The sequence below is a fragment of the Tinamus guttatus genome, unplaced genomic scaffold, assembly GCF_059628265.1.
Source record: "Tinamus guttatus ecotype Peru unplaced genomic scaffold, ASM5962826v1 Tinamus_guttatus_pri_ptg000503l, whole genome shotgun sequence".
Classification (NCBI taxonomy): Eukaryota; Metazoa; Chordata; class Aves; order Tinamiformes; family Tinamidae; genus Tinamus; species Tinamus guttatus.
In genome coordinates this window covers 1,427,874-1,448,289 of record NW_028289037.1, presented here as the reverse complement: position 1 = coordinate 1,448,289, position 20,416 = coordinate 1,427,874, and the positions used below count along the sequence as shown (strand labels likewise).

Genomic DNA, 20,416 nt, shown 5'->3' with positions numbered 1-20,416 from the left:
AAGCAGCCTGTGTTGTCCACTGGATGTCTGACTACCTACTTTTAGCACATTACTGGGAGGCTTGAAACTGCCTTAGGACAGGGTGATTAGAAATTGCTGTATTACTCAAACTAAAGGGCCATCCTAAGTTGATGGATTGATTTTCCTTTCTAACCTACTTAAACTCTTCCTTCTTCATCATTATTGCATACTGAATGGCAGTTTCCATTAAACTGGCCACAAGGTCATTTGGAATGGAAGTCCTAAAAGTGCAGCTGGTTTCTAATAATAATAAAAAAAATTGTTCTTTTGTGTGTGGTTCTTAGCACTTGTTATACTGAATTTTGTGTGACTCGAAGTCAAATCTTCGTTCCCCGCTTACTGGGGAACGTAAAACCATTAAAGCTCTATGTGGGCATCTTTGACAGAAAACAGCCTAGGGAGAAGGCAATCTCAAACCTCCCAGACTGCCAGCAGGCCTCGCAGCCACACGTTTGAAGATAATTTTAAACTGTACAACCTAGTCATTTAACAAGAAGTAGAGAAAGAGAAGAACGGTTAGGCCCCAGCTCTGCCTCCTTAAGAAAGAGGGTCTGATTTCCATTGCAGCTCCTGGATATGCAGCTCTGGGGTGTCCTGGGTTTTTCTGGAGAAATCAGAAGCCCTCAAGGTCTTTGCTCTATGAAATCCACCGCTGCAGATGATGCCAGGTTGTCTAGTGGTGTATTTCTGTGTAATAACTGACTTGAGGAGAGGCACCTCTGCTTTTAACCGTGCTCTGCCAAAGCACTTGCATTTTGGGAACCTGGCTATAACAATGAATTTCAGGGCAGTTGAGCTAGACATTCTAGGTGGAATGAGTAGCCACACTGAGCACTTTGTGCATTTTATTATGTTGTGACTTGCTAAGGGAGACAGTTCCTTATTCAACAAAGTCATTTCCATCTAGCAGTGCACAGACCCACTGACCATGACTGGGTATTGCCCATAATAAGGCATTTTTAGGATAAGCTGTAATCATTACTGATAATGTTTCATACCAAATTTGGCTGAGGTCTTATTTCTTTTGCATAGCTGTATTACAGTGTATTTAATTTTCCCCAAGCAGGTGGTTTCATAGCTCTTGCTTTTTCCTTCCCCCTTTAGGCTGATATCCTTTCAAGAATTTGTGGCATTTGAATCGGTCCTGTGTGCTCCAGACGCATTGTTCATAGTGGCCTTTCAGCTGTTTGACAAGACAGGCAAAGGAGAAGTTACTTTTGGTAAGACTGAGTTTATAAACATACACTGCTAATTTAAAAAATCCTACTTGGGCCAAACATGATTTTATGTCCTTTTACCATAGGAAGCAGCAATCTGGAGTTGAACCACGTAGTGCCAAGGAGCTTTCTCATTTAATTTTTTTAACTGTTTGCTTTGTGTACAATATGAAGTCAAGTTCATAGGCATTTTCATGATTTTCTCCAGAGTACTCGTCACCTCTTTCCTTTCCTTCTCCCCAATGCGCTTGTGCAGCTCTTCAGAACAGCAGTGAGAGGTGACTGTAGGAAATGATTGTAAAACCGCAAAAAAATTGCCAGAGGACTTGGGCAAATGGGGAGTCTGAAATTACCTTGAATTATTTTTTGTTTAAATTGGCTAGATTTCAAGCTGGTTTCCTTCTAAGGTTTAGAACTTTCTTCTTCTGAGATTTTTTTTTCCAGTAATAAGCCTATTATTGACCTGCTGAAAATTTGGGCTTTGGAGGTGTGGCAATTGAGGACGTCAGGAGAAATACTCAGACCAATTTAAAACTTGGGAATGGGGACTGTTTAGTTCTAGATGGCACAGAGACAGCCTATCTGTAGGACTGTTTGTCACCTGCCTAGGGACATGGATCGTTCTGTCTGGAGGAACAATTCACAAATTAGTGGTTTTGAATAACTTCTGACTGTCTTTCAAAAAACATGCGTTTGGGCGGGGGGGGGGATAGGGTTAATCCTAAGTATCTAGACTGAAGAAAATTGCTCTTTCTAATCTGTTGCATTTAAGTATGGTTATCTATATGTCTCTACTTTTATTAATTGGTTGCTTTAAAGCTGTTTTAAATAAAAAGAAAGTTGGATGACAGCGATTCTTTGTCTTTTCTGCACGTGTGGTTTGCATGTCCTTTGTCTTTCATTAGTATTCCTTACATATTATGCTTAGCTAAAAAGCCATTCCCTTTCTGTTTAAACTGAAAAGATCTTCTGTTGTTATTGCTTGAAGCGTTTAATTGCTTCTTCAGCTCCAAAAATCCTCATTTGAAGTTGCGGCTAGTGAGAAGACTTGCTGACTCTTCTTGTGTGTGTGTTTTTGGCTGCCCGAGTTGGTAAAAGATACACTATTGTGCACAATATTACTTGTTGGAACAGCTTTTACCAAATAACTATGGATGCTAAAAGGTTCAAAAATGGAAAAAGGTCCGTAGATGACAGTGGTGGTGACGCGAGGCCTGGTGCATCCACACACGGAGCGGTGGCGAGTGACGGCCGCCGCGTCAGGAGGGCGGCCCTGGTGGGCCGAGCAGGGCTCCGGCGGCGCCCGCCCCTCCTCACCTGCATGAGCTCCGGCTCCTTGGCCTGGGTGCTGGGATCCGTGCGACCCGTTAACTCTCGGCATTCTCGTTAGCGGTTGCGCTGACGTGGTGCACGAGTCCAAGGGCTGCCGTGGGGTTTGAGCCCACGCGTGTCCTCGTGCTGGTGAGAGGAGCTCCATGCCAGGCTGTATTTCAGGTATTTGAAAGAGTGTGCCAAGGTTGGCACAACCTCAATTTTTTTCAGCCCTTTTTAATTTCTTTTCTCCTTTGAAATCATAAATGCGTTTGTAACTTCTGCAAAATAGCTTGTGTCTGGCACCTGAGAAAAGCCTGGGGCAGGAAGGCTGAGAGCTGCCTGGCTGTCGGGCACTCCCTTAGAGAAAGCTGTTTTCTCTTCCTCTTCTAAGGAAGAAGCAGGATTATTTTTTTCTTTTGTTTTCTATTAGGAGAAAATGACTGTCATTTTTATAAATTAGTTATTATAGTTCTGTAACTTTGCCACTCAGTGCCTTAATCAGGCATCTTCAATTATGAGATCCTTTCTCACTGATGTGAGAGTGGGATCAAGTCCTTATTGAGATTAGGAGGCTTAAATAGGAATTTTTTATGCTGTGAAATTACAGTGTGAAAGGAAGAAGAAAAGGGAAAGGATCATTTTTTCCTATACTATTGTTAAGTGTAGTATCTCAAGGATCCCCCTTATAAGTCTGTATCTGATTTTACTGCTATAAAGATACAGGATGGTTTATCTTTGGAGTCATTGTCTTTTATGCACTGAGATAATAGTGCAAATATTGTAGTTATACTGAATGGAATAGAGGATTTCCTAGCTGTGAACTTCATGTTGCATAGTAAATCATCTAATTCATATTTCTTCCCCAGGTGCATGGTGTCTTTGTAAAAATTAAGAATGGGGTTTGCATCAAAGAGCTTTTATATTGGATGCTGTATCTAGGCTGTGAATATTTAGGGAAATGTTTCTGAGTGACAGAACTTTTGGTATGTAATGCTTAGCATTTTTTGAAGAAAATAATGCAACAGCCTTACTTTACCTTTCAGGTTGGAAATTCCTTTGCATTTTTGCCATATGCAGATGTCTCTACAATATCAAATGCTTGTGTTCTTTTTAAGCTGTGCATAGTAGATTGGCAAAGCCAGTGTCTATTTGAAAGCCAAAGAGCTGATCTGCAAGCAGTGTGTGTGTGTGTGTGTGTGTGTGTGTGTGTGTCGTGGGGGCTGGTGGGAGGGGGCACTTCCAGTTTATCCCTTCCAGAAAAGAATGAAATGGTCAGTAGTAAATGAGTGGCCGGCGTGACTACACCTGGCCATTGCATCATGTAGGAGATTTATCTGCTGCTGAAGTGTCAAGGCTTTGACAGTTGGCAAGGAGTTAAAGCTCTCAGCAGGAAAGTGGGAGGAAGTTTAGCTGGCTTTTAAATTCAAGGCAAAGAGCAAACCATTGCTTCTTACTGTTGAGTGTTGACAGGCACATAAAAGCTGATAATGTAAGTCCAGGGGTTTAAGAGACTTAGTAGAGTTGCTTTTTTGTCGTATGACTGTATTTTAATGCCTCATTAAAGAAGCAGAGCCCTTTGAAATTCTTTACTAGATGGCATTTAAAAAAAAAAAAAAAACAGTTGAGATGCTTGGGTAAAAATGTCAGTGTTTAAAAATTAAGTCGTCCTAACCCCCATCTTATTTTTAGATGGGTAAATGAATAAAACTAACAGTCCTGAGGCTTGAATGGTGGCCGCAGGGGAACGGGTCTCTGGACTAGCACTGGCCTTTTGCAGGGTGGGTTCCCCAGTGCCACCGAAGGGAAAATAACTGCTGCCCATTGGGTTTTGCTCGGAGGAGAGGAAAAGGCACAAGGGGAAATGAAATTTGCCCAAGTCCAGGGTGACAGACAATGTTAAACCCAGCTTTGAAAATTTTTATTTGCATTTCTTTTGAAGTAGAATTTCCCACTGCACAGAAATTCTTGCGCTTATTGAAATGTAGCTGTGTGTGTGTGGAGGGATGATTTAAAAAAAAAAAAAAAAGGCAACCTGAAGCTATTTCAAAATGGATGCTGTGCTGCCCTGAGAAAGCAGAGTGTGCAGGGAAATAAGTCTGCCCTTAGTAAACAACAAGAACAACAACAACAAAAGCACAACCAAAGGGAATAGGGAAACTAACCCCCAAGTTGTTGCTTGTTTGGCGGAACAGCTGCAGAACTGGGAGGAGTATCTCTGTTTGTGTCTCAAAACAAAACTCTCTATTTACGTGCGGACGGCAGTTACTGTGGGTCTCTACTTCTGTTATTAATTATATCACTATACATTTCTCAGAGGAACATGTTTATTAATGATATATCTTAGTAAGCCGTTCTGTTTATCTGATACTTAAATTGCCTGAATATTTGTTTGTAAACTTAATAAAAGCACATAGCTCTTTACAGAGGTTTAAATACCTATTCAGCTGTTGTGATGAGTTTTTCCCTCTAATATTGCATGCTTTTTCAGCCTGTTAAGAATTATTACAGGAGTACCACAGCTGATTCCGTCTCTATGTGATTAGCTCAGACTTTGCAAGCTAATTTTTTGTTGCTGTTGCGAACTATTATTTTATGCTTTGTTCCTATGGTTGCATGTTATGATCTGATAGGATCTATAATTTTTTTCTTCTTTTACATCACCCAGCTCAGTGATACCAGTGTAGCACACTCGATGCCATGCAAAGCAATGAAAAATGAAATTTGAACTATCAAAATAACTCGCTGAGGCTGTAAGCTTTGATGACTTGATAAATTGAGTATTTGGTAATGCTCAGTGAGACTTCTGTTGCTGGTACATGTTGCTGAGAAACTAGTTGTAGCTTGTGTTTTTTAGCTTAAACCTATGCAGAATAATGCTTGTTGGGTTACACCTGACAGTTGCCTAAATGTGATGATTCCAATTGCAGCAATGCAAGATATGAATTTTGTTCTGTGTTTTTTTTGTTTCGTTTTTACTGGATTTTGCATGAATAATGTCTAGTGTTAATTAGAAGATGCGAGGAAGACTTTTCAGTATACCTACTTTCTTCAAAGCAATTTTTGAAATCTGCTTGGTGTTGTTTTCATAGAATTTCATTTCTAGACAAACTGTCAATTTGGCAAGTTTTTCTTGTTTGCTTTTTTCCTGTAACTAAAATGTTACATAACCACACTTTCCTGAAGGCATCTGAAGTGAAACAAAGCATGTTTCAGTTGCAAAGTAAATCCGTCATTAGGAGCTTTAAGAGCAGCTCCATGCTTTTACACAGTTGTGTTTTATTTTGTCTGGAAAATACAACTGAGCTTTCTAAATCTTCCAGAATTGAAGATTTTTCGTTTTATTCAAAGCATGGTGAAAAAGCCTTTTGCTGACGCCTCGTTCTGGCCTGTGCCCGTCGCCTCTCGCACCGGCCTCCTCCGTCTTCCCCACGCGCTCCTCTCGGGCACTCGCTCACAGCGCGAGGCCTCCGCGTCCCCTGGAGCCTGAGGCAACCCAGTGCCTCTACCCCTTCGTGTGGCGCCATCTCGGCAGCTCTGAAGTATGGGGAAAGTAAAAATGTTACTGTGGTTAGGCAGCCCCCTCAGTTTACCTTTGCAGGAGTGATCCGTGTTTTATTCTTCATCGGGGCAAGAAGGGTGAACTTATTTTTATGCCCTCATGGGGCCTAGTGCTCTCCAAGCCTGTGATTGTTGTGCCGTGGCTTCTTGGGAGGCCACCAAGGGTAATAAAGAAATGTAAGGTTATTGCCAGTAAGCTTAAATTATGGATATCCTCAGCTCCAGTAGAAATATTTTTGAGGGATCACATCTTGAAAAATAGGTTGAAAATGTTTTCTGTAAGCCAAATGTTCAGTACTCTGTGTATAAATTCCTGTTATTTTCTCTTGATGTCCAAAGAAGACAGGAGTGAGCAAGCTTGAATCCAGAATGTTAACCGCCAAGAGGGATGTTACTCTTGGAAATAGCCTATTTTTTTTTTTTTAATATTTACTATGTTTAGCAGAGGTAATAGGTGTGCTCAGGAATCTGAAATGGAAGTGATAGTCAAGCTGAATTGAATAATGTGTGGATATGTCATGAAGAAGCAAAGTTTCCAGTTTTACAAGTGACAGCAGCACCAACAACCAGAACAGGGGGAAGGTCAGAGGTGACCACGTGCTCACCAAAAGTGAACACGTTTTCAGCAGAGAAATGAAACTCGAAGCTTAATATGAATATTTTAATCTGGGAAAATCATGAAGACAGAAGCATGTTCTCTGTATTTATGTTTTCATTGAAGTAAAATTAGCCTGGAAGACAGCTCAGTCTGTTTTAAAAGTTTGGATATGACAACAAAGTTGCAACCAAATAACTTCTGCTCAGTAGTGAGTGTGTCTCCCTCTCCTAAAGGGAACTTGCGCTGAATGTTTTGTTAGGATTCGTATGAGACTTCTTGGTGTTCTGGAAGTTTTGGAGGCCTTTTTGGCTGTTGTCACCTGTAAAGTCTATCTAACACATCTGAAAGCCATTTGGTCAGCGATACTGTCCTTAATCTCTGCTCTGCGCACAGCTCGTCAGTACCACCCAACAGGCGGTTGTGTGTGCGCAGGAGCAGCCACCCTTAGTGTGAGACCCCGGCCTGCCCGGAGTTTCCCTGCCCTCCTGGGGCTGTCCCTAAGCTGCCGCCATCCAGGGGCTGCTCCTCTCCTGCAGACCTGCCGAGTCAACCCATTCGCTTCCCCAAGGGCGCTCCCCAGCCCTCCTAAGGTTTTGCTTTCCATCGATATCAAGATGTTACCTGGGGGTGAAAGCACGTTGAGAAGACAGCCATTTTCTGATATATTTGCGGCTTTATTGCTTTTTCTGAAGTACCAGTGTGCCAAACTGTGTGTTTTTTTTTAATCACCTTGATTTGAGGGATATTTTTAATTGCTCATGAGCCATGTTTACTGAACAGCAGATGCGCCCCAGTTGGCATGCACGTCTTGCCAGAGACCAGGAGAACTGCCCCAAAGTTGTTGTAGTTCAGGAGGTCAAAAATCTACTTCTTAGGAAAGGCAAACTGTAGATTTGCAAAATTGACTATAATGGCTCTAATTTTAAAAGATGGAGGTAACAGAGAGCACTTCCAGTTGGTGGGATAATTCAAGAATACTACATGTTTAAATGCCTAAAATATTGTGCTTTCTGTCACTCCTTCATGCTAAAGTGTGGAAAAGGTGGGATAAAGCAAATCTGAGAGTCAATTTCAGCCATATAAAGTCACAAAGGCTAGCAAACAACAAGCAGAGGGTTAGTCATCCTCTACACAACTGTCTATGCTGTTGGAGAAGAAAAAGAAAACCGGATTACTAGGCCGTATTTGATGAGGAACCAGAGCTTTCCAGACCAGAATATATTTAAACTGTGGCAGCAGCAGTATATGCTTTAAGCTTGATTTTGTTTCATCTCCATTTCAAATTGCCATGGATTACAAATTAGGAATTAAGTACTTTAGCAGGTCCTGAGAGCTTGGGAGATGTTTTGCCCTTGCAAATTTTAATATGAAATTTCAGATAGCAAAGTACACATCCTTGCAGTGTATGGCCTTCAGTTTTCTAAATTGGAAAATCTGCTGTTACCTAGCAGTTAATGACTATTTTTTCCAGCAGTTGGAATGCAGGACCTGATTTGATAAGCTGATAAAAGAAAACAAAACTGAGAACATGTTGGAAGTGTTCAAAGTGAAAATTACAGTTTAGGTAGGTTTGGGGGTAGATAGTTAGACGTTTTAATTGAACTAAAATAGTTTTATACTAATACAGTACTGTTGTGGGAGTACATTTTGTGGTGCATTTGAAATTGAAGAATTTAAGTGGGGGAAAATGTATGTTAATGCTTTGCAAGAAAGTGTTTTTTTTTTTTTTTTTTTTTTCCTATCATCCATCTAAGCAAAATAGCTGTTAAAGAAATAGAGCTCTCAATTCTGTATTGGAGAGTAAAGTGTAATAACTTTTATGCTCTTTTAGGATAATTTCTCTGAGCCAAGAGTTTGCATTTTATCACTTTAGTTGATACATTAAACTGCTAAAGGAAACAATCATGTGAATGCTGAAGAAAATTTGTATTTTTGGACAACTGCAGCAAAGTCAGTCCCTACTAGCATGAGGAAAGCTGTTAAAACAGTCTGTTTTCTTGAAGTCCTTTTTCTTAGAGTCCCATGTTGTAAATGTCTCAGGGATAGGAGTAACACAAACGAGTCCAGATGACTATTTCAGTTCTCTGCATGGAAATGGGGCCATTGAATATAATGCAGCAGCTTTGATTACCCACGTGCATCCCTGGCTTGTGCTAAGCATCAGAAATTGCTGCTTGCCTGTTGCAATTCAGCCCTAGTCTGGACTCGCTCAAAATAGCTAAATTGGTTAAAATTATTATTTTAGCTTAATTTTGTCTTTGAGGATTTTTTTCTACATTTGCAGTAACTAGTTCTACTTAAAAAAAGAAAAGCATTTACACATACACGCATGTATACGTGCATACACATTCACACACATACGTGTGCACACAGAATTAATGAGGGAGGTAAATTCAAATTTGTTTAGATATTTATGTACAAGTGTGTATATGCAACCACACTGTTCAGGCGCACGCTGAAACCAGTTAGTCTAAATAAATGCAGGGTACTAATGGAGGGTTTTGCACTTTTTTGAATGAAGATGTTGTTTTAAAACCATAGCAGAAAGACAGTGCAGGTAAGTTACGCTGACCGTAGCTGCTGTCTCTTTTTCCAAATCAGCCCTCCCCTCTCGAGTCATATGTTGCTGTTCCATTATCTTCAATTGTGTGCTCAGTTTCTGATGTGCAAGCTTCAGTTTGAGGGTTCTACCAGGTCTCTTTCTAGTCGTATTTTATGAGGGAAAGAACCTAAATTAATTTCTCTGATTCAGAATTGCAGCGTACATTTTAGTCCATGTTTTGCAAGGAACTAAGAGTCAGTAAAATTACAGCCTTAGAATGTTATTCCAGGCTTGTAACCTGAGGAAGTTGGTGACCGTGACAGCTCTTCCTGCTGCCTTTGTTTTGCTGAGGGAAGCTGGAGGAAATCATGCCTTTTTTCACAAGACTTAGTAATCAAGCCACGTCAGTGCATTATTTAATTCATAGTGTGCCCACTATAGAGGTATTTTGATGCATTTTCCTTGAGAAAACAGTAAGGAGATCCCTTGTACTTCTGGCAGACAAATCCTGGGTTTGGAGAAGAGCTTACAGGGTCTGCTGGTGCACTCAGGACAGTGCAGCTTGTAGAAGAATACAGCTCAGTTTCAGATGGTCAGTGGGGACTTGCTGCAAAGCCTGAGAGCATCAACACCAGTTCTGCTCTCAACCCTGCTGTCCTGGGCTGTTGGCGAGGCAGTTGGGCTCTCGGGTCATGCGGGTGGACCAACCACCAGAATAGTTTGGTTGCCAAGTTGGAATAAGTTTTGTTATTGTTGACTTTTATCCATCTTGGATTTATCCTAAATGGCTTTTAATTTAAAAGTGTACTTTTTTTTTTGAGTAACATTTAGGGAAGCTGTTTCCAAATGTGTAATCAGAAATACTTACATTAACAAAACATCGTTTTGTGTAAGTATCATCTTTTGTCTGAGCAGAATGAAGGGGATTTGCATATTCAGTTTTAAACTCTTACCTCTTTAAAATATCTATTCCACACTCTTTGCATTAATTTTGCTTCATTGAGTCCAAGTTGTAGCTCTCATGCTCAAACATTCCTCTTTAGGCCCCTAAGTGTGATGAATATAGAAACAATTACTGCCAAGAGTTTGAAAAGGTTATTGGTGCATGTGGAACTCTGTTACCTTATAAGAGTTCATTTCTTTTCAACTTTTTCTTATGCTTTACCCTTTGCAGAAGGTGGCATGTGTTCTTTATGGAAGTTACCGTTACCTTTATTATCAGTGTAATCTCATTTTTGTCAAGATCCAGGTTTTGGCCACAGATTTTCTGTACCATGCATAAATTCTTTAATTGCTAAAAGGTATAGCATACAACTATAAAATAAGCTCCATTTTTCTGCAAAAGTGTTGCAGCTCTTCTGTAAGATGAGCAGGATTATAGCTGATCATGAAACTTATTCTAGCCCTGTGTTGGGATGATACTAATTTTATTGGACTCAAACAGTTATACTGCACAAAACATTTAGATGCTTGTGCAAATAATTAGTTTGAAAGATTTTCAGATTTAATAGGTTAGATATTTATGAACTGTAGCCCGTAAAGCTTTCTCTGTCAAGTAACTTAATGGCACGTGCAAGTAATTCTCCTAACTACTTTGATTAATGCCTAGAAGGTCTTCCTAGCTAGAAGTGAGCTCTTTGTTTTCTTAAATGCAAGCTCTAGTATAAGAATGTCATTCAGTTCACTCCTTTTAAGTGTTAAAATTTCCAACTTCCAAATGGGTTATTTTCATGTGGGGAGTATTGCTGGTCTTTATTGTGTCACAAGTGTCTGTAGTTATTCCAAAATAATAGTTATAATTCTTAATCAAAGTAAGGAAATCTGCATATAGTGTACTAATTTGTATTATATACATTTATACATAAAGATAGTGAGTGCAGTGGAGCTGAGAAAAAATCTAGCACCTGAAGACCAAAAATACACTTAAACCAGCAGGCCATTTAGTTGGAGACAATACAGAAGATCCTTCTTGTAAGGTGATCAGAAACCAAAATGATAAAATGTTTGGATGTTTTTTGATTGGGGACAGGGACAAACATTTATTTTTTAACTTTGAAATTCATTTTACGTTTGAATTTCAAAACTTATTTTTTAAAAAGCTTGTCACAAATGACAGCATGTATCTAAAAGTGAGTATTGAAAATCTCCTTCAATCTGTTTTTTCATTTTACTTTCCAACTGTTCTGTGCTTAGGCCGTGCAGATGTGGAAGTGATCATGTCTTCTGCTGGATTTGGGTCTTTTGCTGTTACAGCTGCAGCCGTTGAAGCTTTAGCATGTTGCCTTTTTCAAACCAAATAAGTAGTGTTTTAACATGGATTTAAAAGCTTCAGTTCATCAGGTGTCTTGATAAATATTGGTTTAACACCAAATAAGACCATAGCTGCCCAGAGAGGTTGTGGAGTCTCCTTCTCTGGAGATCTTCCAAACCCGCCTGGATGCCACCCTGTGCCCTGTGCTCCAGGCGTCCCTGCTGGAGCAGGGGCGTTGGACAAGATGATCTCTGGAGGTCCTTTCCAACCTCAACCATTCTGTGATCCCGTGCAAAGCTGTTCCTCTGTGCTTATTTCCCTGGGTTTAGCTCAGCTACTTGAGAATAACTGTGGAACTCTGACTCCAGATTTGAGGCAAGGCTGCATTTTAAAAATGTCTGGTTTTTAATGCTGAACTTGGATGATTCAGAGATGATATTACCAGAACTGAACCATAACTTCTAGTGAATTCTAGTACACGATTTGCTACATTTTTGACAGTTAAATCACAGGCTAACATTCTGAAGATTTCTTCGTGGAGCATGAACAATCTTTAGTATCTGAATCAGGCAATTTGGCTACAGACAAGGCTGGAGTCAGGTAAATTGTTCTGGATGAAGAGGTGATGAGACTGGTGAGGAAAGCAGGAAGAAATCAAGACGCAGTCCGCTGAGCTTACGTAGGAGTTGCGAACTATGAATAGTTGTAAGAAAGGATACGTGTAAAGTCTGTGGCAAGCAGGATACCGTGTCTTGTACCATCAAGCAGTCAATAAAAGCACAGTAGGCAATCTTCCAGTCGGCTAGCTGCACCGTGTAATCCAACATACACACTGTCAGAAAAGCACCTGGTATTAGTTTCAAAGACATATTGACATCAATTTGCAATATTATTTTGAAAAGCTTAAGTAATGTAACGTAGGGAGTAATCTTGCTATTTTACTAAATGCCGAAACTAATGCTGAAGTCTGTATTTTCCAAGTCATGGCACAAATCTCATGTACTATCTTCTGCTTGGAATGTTTGAAGGAGTATTTGTACTTTTGTGAACTTGAGACATGTGCGTAGCCTTTAATCTCTAAAATAGACAAGAGGATGCAAATACCCTTAATATATTCTTAGCAAGTTTGATAAGGTCATAAGCTCCTTTGCTGTGGGTTTCTTTGGTATTTGTAATGCCAATAATTAAAAGATGTTTTTATTCTGAAATTGCCATTCTTTTCACTATTTCTGCTGAGTGATTTACTTGAGGTGGAATTTTTTTCTGTAAACCACAACTAAGGAGTGTTTAAAACAGAGTGTGTGGGGGCAAGATGTATTGTTCCTTAGCTAATGTGTGATAACTAATCAGAATAAAATCAATGGCATAATCACAGGACAGTCTGTAACTTTCATATGTTAACCAGGTGAAATAAAGACTCTGAGGAGCCTGTTCGCATCAAAAGGAATTTGAGACTGCCTTTATAACTAAGATTTTCTTATCTCTTACTTCACATTGAATAAGAATGCACTTTTTTTTTCCCTTGACAAAGACAAGTCTGGAGTCTAGCAGAACATACTTTTTTTTTTTTTTTTTTTCTTTAAATGCGATTTATTTCTCATCTCATCCAGCACTATTAGTGTCTTGCCGTGGGGGTAATTCAGGAGGAGGATGGGCATCTGGTTGCTACTGGAATTGAAACAGATACTTGATCTTTTGGGGGAGTATCTTCTTTCCTCTGAAAAAGCAGAGGGGTTCCTAGCAAGGAGAGAAAACATTCTTCTGGTTGCAGATGAGACTGAGACTGTTGTCTTGTTACTGGTCCCGTTTTTAAGATTGAAGGCAGGAGGAAGTGTAGAAGTGGAGCTTCTAAAGGTAATCTCCACTGCCGTGTGGTGAGGTACATGAGTTGCGTCAGGAGGAAGCACTGTAAATAAAAGGCATTTGGTTGTGGGATGAGACCTCTTCTTGAACCAGTCTGCTTTCCCTCTGCCTGCCCAGAGAGCAGGGTTTTGCTCTGGAGAAGGCTGGCTGGTGAAACCCAGGCTGATTATGATGGAGCTTGAAGACATGAATGAACAGAGCTGTCCTGGGGGCACGGTCTCGAGTTACTCCAGGAAAACTCTCACAGGACATGAGCCGGGAGATTTGAATTTTAAGAATATGAGGTTAACCAGGGTCTATCTCCCTGCTCTCAAGTTAAATACAGGTCTTTCCACCCCTGATACCCTGGGATCAGTGGGGGAATAGGCTTTGAAGGTGAAACTCTTGGCCCTTGGGGGATGGCGAAAGGTCTGCGGTGTTTCAGGCCCTCAGAGAGCGCGGGCAGCCCCTCGCTCTGGAGCAGGCCGCCCTCGTGGGAGATGGCAGCAGGGCTGCTTGCGGCATCCAAGCATGGATTTCGCGGTGCCGCCTGGCGCTACCTGTTACCTGGGCTGCACCACAATCCCGAGCTGGAGCTGGTGCTGCCGGAGAGGCCCCGGAGGCCCTGGGAGGCGGCTGCCGCCTCCACGCACCCGGTGGTTCAGGGACGAGCTGGCCCCGGCTCCAGGCCTGCCTGCAGGCCGCGGCTGGCGCCACCGAGGTGGCTCCCAGCTCCCGCTGCCAGAGCCAGGCACGGAGCTGGGCTGCTTTCTGTGCCCACAGGCACTGCCTGCACTTGGGAACCAGCTCCCGACTCGGCACCTGCAGAGACAGACAGGAGCTGAGCTCGGGTTCCTGCCCTGTCTTCCCACAGGGAGCAAAGGGAGCAGGAGAGCAGCTCCTGGCCCCGACTCCTGGGAACAACCTCTCTGTGCCCCCAAGAGCTCGCAGGAGATGAGAACTAACTCCCGGCCGGCATTGCCAGCCAGGTCGTGCAGGAATTAAAAACACACGTAGCACCTCTATGGGAACCTCTTTGGGAACCTCTGCCTTTGTAAGATACCCTCATCCCTCGTTTTGGCTGAGACAGATGTCTTTTTCTGTTGCATTGAAGTGGGCTCAATCATGTGAGAGACTAGGCTGAAAGTCAAATATTTCTTCAGATCTTGTTGCTGTTTCCGTTAGTTATAACATATGCAGCTCAGTTCCAACAATTTGTGGCCCTTGTTATTGATAACACTATTTGTCATGTTTCAAATAGTATTTCTTCCACCCAAATGCCGTGTAGTACCGAAAAGTGTGCTGAGCCCATACCCATCTAGTGTCCATTTAAGATGACTGAATTAAACCGAACTGAAACTTGCATTTAGGGGTGCTCAAACCCACCTCCTCCCACCCCCAGCAAGCCAGCAACTATTAAAATCCACCTTGTATTGGCGATACATTCGTGCTTGTGTAAAGTAGAAAATAGAACTTGAAGTGCTGGTAGTTTTGTAGTTGGTTTGTCTGAATGTGGAGAACTCTTGGAAAATTACAAAAGCCTGAATTATGGCCACGCAATACTTTTGTTGTTAGCAGCTTGAAAAAGTTACGCTGAAAATTGGTTTAGCTTTTGTCATCATTTTGTATATGTTGTCTTTTAGTTTTAATCTTTTCTTACTTGACTTTGAAACTTGAATCTTCTAATCCAATGTTGTTACTATGTAACTTTGCAAATAAAGAGAATATTTAGATATTACATATATGAACATGCTTGATATTTTTCATTTAGTACGATTTTGTTTTTAAAAAAATTGCTTTAGAATATATTAGTAATTCATATGAAAAACATGGTTTTCCTGTTACTTAAGCTTTTTGCCTATATCAATATATGCTTCTCTATTTCATTTTTAAATGAACATATTTTTTTCTTTCCAGAGGATGCTAAGCAAGTTTTTGGCCAGACTACAATTCATCAGCACATTCCATTTAACTGGAATTCGGAGTTCGTACAGCTGCATTTTGGAAAGGATCGAAAAAGACACCTAACATATGCGGAGTTCACCCAGTTTTTACTGGTGGGTCAAATAAAATGCATTTTGTCAAGAGTAAAAAGAAGGGTATAAGAATCAAAGTACTTGCAAACTTGCCAAATAGTTCGCTGGTAGGAAAAAAGATAGACTGTGTCTTTTTGGCTTTTGCATCTGGAGCTGGACATTATCAGTGTATTGATAAGGAGGATCTGCTTGTAGTTAGAAAAGACCATGTAAAAATGTGTTTGCTTGTAGATAGTGGCATGAAATCATCTGACATTAACATTTAATTAATTAATCTGACATTAAACTTTGAAATTTTCCTATTTATTTAAATTGTGTGAGTCAAAGAATGTTAAATAACAATACTGAACATTTTGGACTAAGTTGTCAGACTGCTATTAAGAAGTACTTCTGTCTGTGAAAAACGTACCTACCAAAATTGTTTTTAATTCAGGCACACAGTACAGGTACTATTTTGCTGCAAGCCCTTTCCAAATACTACTTTACTTTTGACCTTTCTTGTCTTAAGAGTGTTTTCAAATAGAGAAATGCTAATTCATTGGGATTGTGGCATACAGACAATAAAATAAGGTCCCTCCTTATTTTATCCTGATCATGCGTTGGGGTACTCCATCATAGAAAGCTAAATAATATGTTAATTAACAAAAAAACAACCCAAAAAAACAGATGATCTGTATTTCAAAAATGATAAGAAAAATAGTCTTCACTATGGAAAGTGGTCCTTGCAGTGGCAGAGCATGAATTTCTTATCTGTATGCCTTCTGAATACTTAACGCTTGTATTAGTATTTACACTAGAGAGTTTTTAAAATGGGAGCCTTCTTCAAGGCTGCAAGATTTCTTTTTTCTTCTTTTTTGTTTACACAAGTATGTTAGTTCACAGTAGGAGGTAGTATCATTTTGATGAGGAATAATTAAGATAATGCTATTGAGACAAATGTTTCAAATTGACTTTGTAGAACAGAGCCTAATTAACTTTGTGTAGAGAGGACGTCAGATACCACATCATTAAATCATTTTCCCTTAGGTTTTGTGTTGATGACTGCAAGACTTAAATAGCAGAGAAAGAGATGTAGAAAAATTTTGTGATAGAAGAGTGAACTAGAACTTCTTTTGGAAAAATAAAGCGAATCTGTTGCTTGATCCAAAAAAAAAAAAAAAAAAAAAAAAAAAAAGCCTATGGCGGCTTATTTTGATGTTCCAGTGCCTCCTTCCCTACAGAATAAACCCTGGCTGCATATCCTGGTTTTGGTGGATTAAAATCACAGTTTTACAGACTACCAGTCCTGTTTGCCTCATGCATCTGTGTGTTTAGAGGTCTGAGGAAAACCTGAAGAAAAATACAGAATGAAAGAAGACCTTTTTTTCATACCCTTCCTTCTTCCCCCTGCCTCCTCCCCCCCCTCCCCCCCAAAAAAAAAAAAAAAGGTTCAGAGCCGCAGAACTAAAATAGCTTGTAACCTCATGGCTGGGTGTTTGGAAGAGTTGGCTTCTTTCTTTTTTCTTTGAGTACTTTCATGATCTTTTTCATGCTTTTCCTTTGAACTAGCAAGATCAGGAGCCGAAGCTTGAGTCGTCTGACTTTAGAGATAAGTCCTAATTTTTAGGCATTTTATTCCTGATCCTCTTTCCTTGACTGAGAGTTTTGTCTCGAATATCATTTTCTGGGAATAATTGAATTTGCTTCTACCTTTGTTTGTTTGTTTGTTCGTTTTTAATCCCTAGCTGTAATGCAAAAGTGTATCTTTGCTATGTAGCAGTGCAGAGTGTAAGATTGTGCTGGGACATGGCAGTGGTCCCTCGTGAGCCTGACCAGCCCTTTAGCAGATAGGATGGAAAGAAGGTGGAAGAGCATGAGCATGGGTAATAAAACTGACAATTTTTTAGTGTTATCTAGAGAGATGAGATGCATCTAGAGAAAGTTCTGAGGTGTGAATAAAAATGCAGTCAGCATTGGTGCAGGCAGAAGAGACTTTAATGTGGATTGATTGTCCCAGGGCTCTGCTGAAATAAACGCTTGGCCAGTGCCATTACAGCCTGTTAGGATGTTCTGCCAGTGATAGGAAGTGGGTACATCCATTTATCCGCTTTCTAGAACTGTAAATCTTTGAAGTACGTGAGTTATCAGCCTTTGCCTTGCAGCATTGTAAGTCCTGAAATTCTGACTCCCGGCACAGATCGGAGGGTTAATATTCACAGGCAAAGAAATCTTGAGTTCTGTAACCTTTGGTACTCAGCCTTTCCTTCTGCCATCCTCCCTGTGCATGAGTTGGTCTTCTTGTTCCAATGCCTGGACCTTGGACAGCAGGAGACCACAGTGGATACCCAACTCCCTCTCTGCATTCCTGGTGTGTGAATGCTCTTTATGTTGCCCATAACGTGGACCCGCTGGTTCTGTGAGGCACTTCAGGTGCTGCTTTGTAAACACAATGCCTCTCGTGACTTCTAATGACATAATCCAAGTAGATTAAAATTCAGTCATGTTGGGTTCTATTATTATGCCACATGCAGTTGTTACATATTCATAATCTGTCGCTGCATTTGGGCTAATCATCACTTTTGACAAAGCTGAAGCTACCTGGGAAATAAAATGAATATATTTTATCCATGCATAAAACAGATCTCTTCTTGCTTTAAGTAAGAAGAGTTTATAGGGAGATTTGGAATATTTCTCTCACTTTTTTAGTCTACAGTAGAATAGAGAGATGCCCCAAAGTACAGGCTACAAACTGCTTAGCTCAGCTACAGATAGCAACCTCTCTGTGTCAGCACAGAGCTAAAGGTGTGTTGTTTTACCTTACTTCTCATTTTGCTGGCTTGAAATTAGCCCTGATCTCCCCACTACATTTCAGTCTTGTCTCTATCCATTTGGTCATGGTCATGCTCCATTATCACTTAAATGGTAGGTCTGCTTCATGAACAGCAGTATTGGCCCCTTGGTCAGCATATAAAGTCTGTTCAGCAGAATTGGGTTTTTACATGTGCTTGTATGTGTCCTTGTAAATCGGTTTGCACGCTATCTGGGAATTTATTCATGCCCAGCATATTTCTGGACGAAGTAGTACTTCTTATAATTGATATCTCGGGATCTGCTCCAGTGGAAAGGATTGTGCTGCATCTAATGACTTGTAGGTGCATTGGAATGAAACCTAAACATAAATTTCTGTCTAACTGGAAAGTAATGATGTTTTTAATGAGCTATAAGTGAAAGCTGAGGTAAAATCTCTAAGTGGGAAGTCTTTTCCTGAAAATTCTGGTGCCAGCATGCCTGCCATCATGTGCCAATTAATTTTCCATAAAGACTTGCTCTAGCTGGGAGGATTCTAGACTTGCAGCATCAAGGGAGAAGCTTTTTTTAAAAGTATATATGGGATGGCAGAAAGTCTAGTCAGAGAAGATTCTCTAGGATGTGTAATTTGTATTGCAAAGCAATGAGGATTGTGTTTCTTTCAACCACAATCTGTCTGGCTAAACAGTCTTGGACTAAATCAGTGAAACAATAAAAATTACTGCAAATCAGATACCGTCTCTGATTGAAACCTCAGGAAAGACCAAGTTTTGCTTTATTTTTTCAGCTTTTTTTTAAGGTGGTGTTTTTTATATTAGCTGCGTACCTGGAATAGGCTGCAAACATCTCATCATATTTCCCTGATCATTGCTGGTAGCTACTGACCCTTGTTTTGAACCCTGGTTAGTCACGCTGTGAGGTGCCTTAGCTCTCTCAGAATAGACGGATAGCCTTGCTTTTAACTTACACACTTAGGAGTTTATTGCACTGTTACGGAGCGCACAATGATTACAGCAGTGGCATTTGTGTGTTGATTTTTTTGTGACAGATTTTTATAGGGGAAATTGCCTTTGAGATTGTGCTATCATTAGGCCCGAATATACCTGTATCGTTGCTTTGCTCCTATTTTGGGACTGTCAAGCAACAAAGTCCCCGCATTTTCTGTTCAATGAAGCTAGGGATAGTGTTTAGCACAGCTCAAAGTTGCCCCTGCTTAAAATGACCCCTGCCTGTTCCCCCTGCCTTTCTGTGAAGATAGGATGAATCTTCGGCAACTGTTAGCAGGATGTTTAAACATGTCCATCTCTTCGGAACGTGAGCCCTGCCTCTGTGCTGCGCCTGAGACGTCGCTCTGAATCGAGAGCCCTGAATCTGTATGTCCCACCAGCTCCTATTCATCTCACCCAGTCCTGTATGTTCCACCAGCTCCTCCTATACATCCCAGCAGCTCCTGTACATCTCACGCAGCTCCTATGCATCCCTCCCAGCTCACAGCCTGGGGCATGCAGGAGATTGCAGACTGTTCGTGTGGTCTGCAAGGGCTCCCCCAGGGTTCCCTCCTGCACTCTGGTGCTCTGTTTTGCCACCACAGGCTCTCCAGGAATTCCAGATAAAAGCAAATGGAATGAGACAAGAAATCAACATTCGTTTTCCCATGTAGGTCCTTCTGCTGAATTCATTTTCTTTTTCCTTGGTGCTGCTGGTGATGACGAACATTTCTGCTCATTTGTTCATATGTTTCCACCTGCCAGGTGGTGAGCATGAGGGATACGAGAATTATTAAAGCCAACTGCTCTTCAGCGCTGCCTGCCTCCTGTGGAGTTGCCTGCCTCAAGCTGACAAGGCTTTTTTTTGTGCTCTTGTGCTCCTCCCACTGTAAACTTCCCAAAATTGCTTGCTTCCAAATTCTGTTGAAATTATAGTTACATTTGGAATGAAGCAAGAGCTTACATGGCTACATCCAGCCGGAGGGAACATTATTGCTGAATTGTAACACCTCCACATAGGAGGCTCTAATGTAAAGGAAATGTGACAGAACTGAAATTGTAGCACTTCAAATTATAACCCCCACAAGCATTTCTCATTAAAAGCAGAAAAATCTGAATAATGCTGTGAGTAAAACATAGTGCTGAAACTTTTTTCCCCCTCTTCCTGCTTCTGCCTGATATTTAAGATGGTTTTCATCTTACCTTTAAGGTCAGGATATAGTATTTTAATTGGAACTCAGGGCTAAAAATAGAGAGGTCAAGA

General features: G+C 40.8%; 1 protein-coding gene across 2 annotated transcripts in view; it reads left to right on the top strand.

Annotated features, from left to right (window-relative positions):
* SLC25A13 (solute carrier family 25 member 13) overlaps positions 1 to 20,416 on the top strand; it is a 96,148-nt gene that overhangs the window by 31,854 nt on the left and 43,878 nt on the right. For both annotated transcript variants that reach the window (XM_088533465.1, XM_088533466.1), the window contains 2 exons: positions 1,126 to 1,241; positions 15,261 to 15,400. In XM_088533465.1, the coding sequence (XP_088389591.1) occupies positions 1,126 to 1,241; positions 15,261 to 15,400 (256 nt within the window). The remainder of the gene's footprint in view (positions 1 to 1,125; positions 1,242 to 15,260; positions 15,401 to 20,416) is intronic.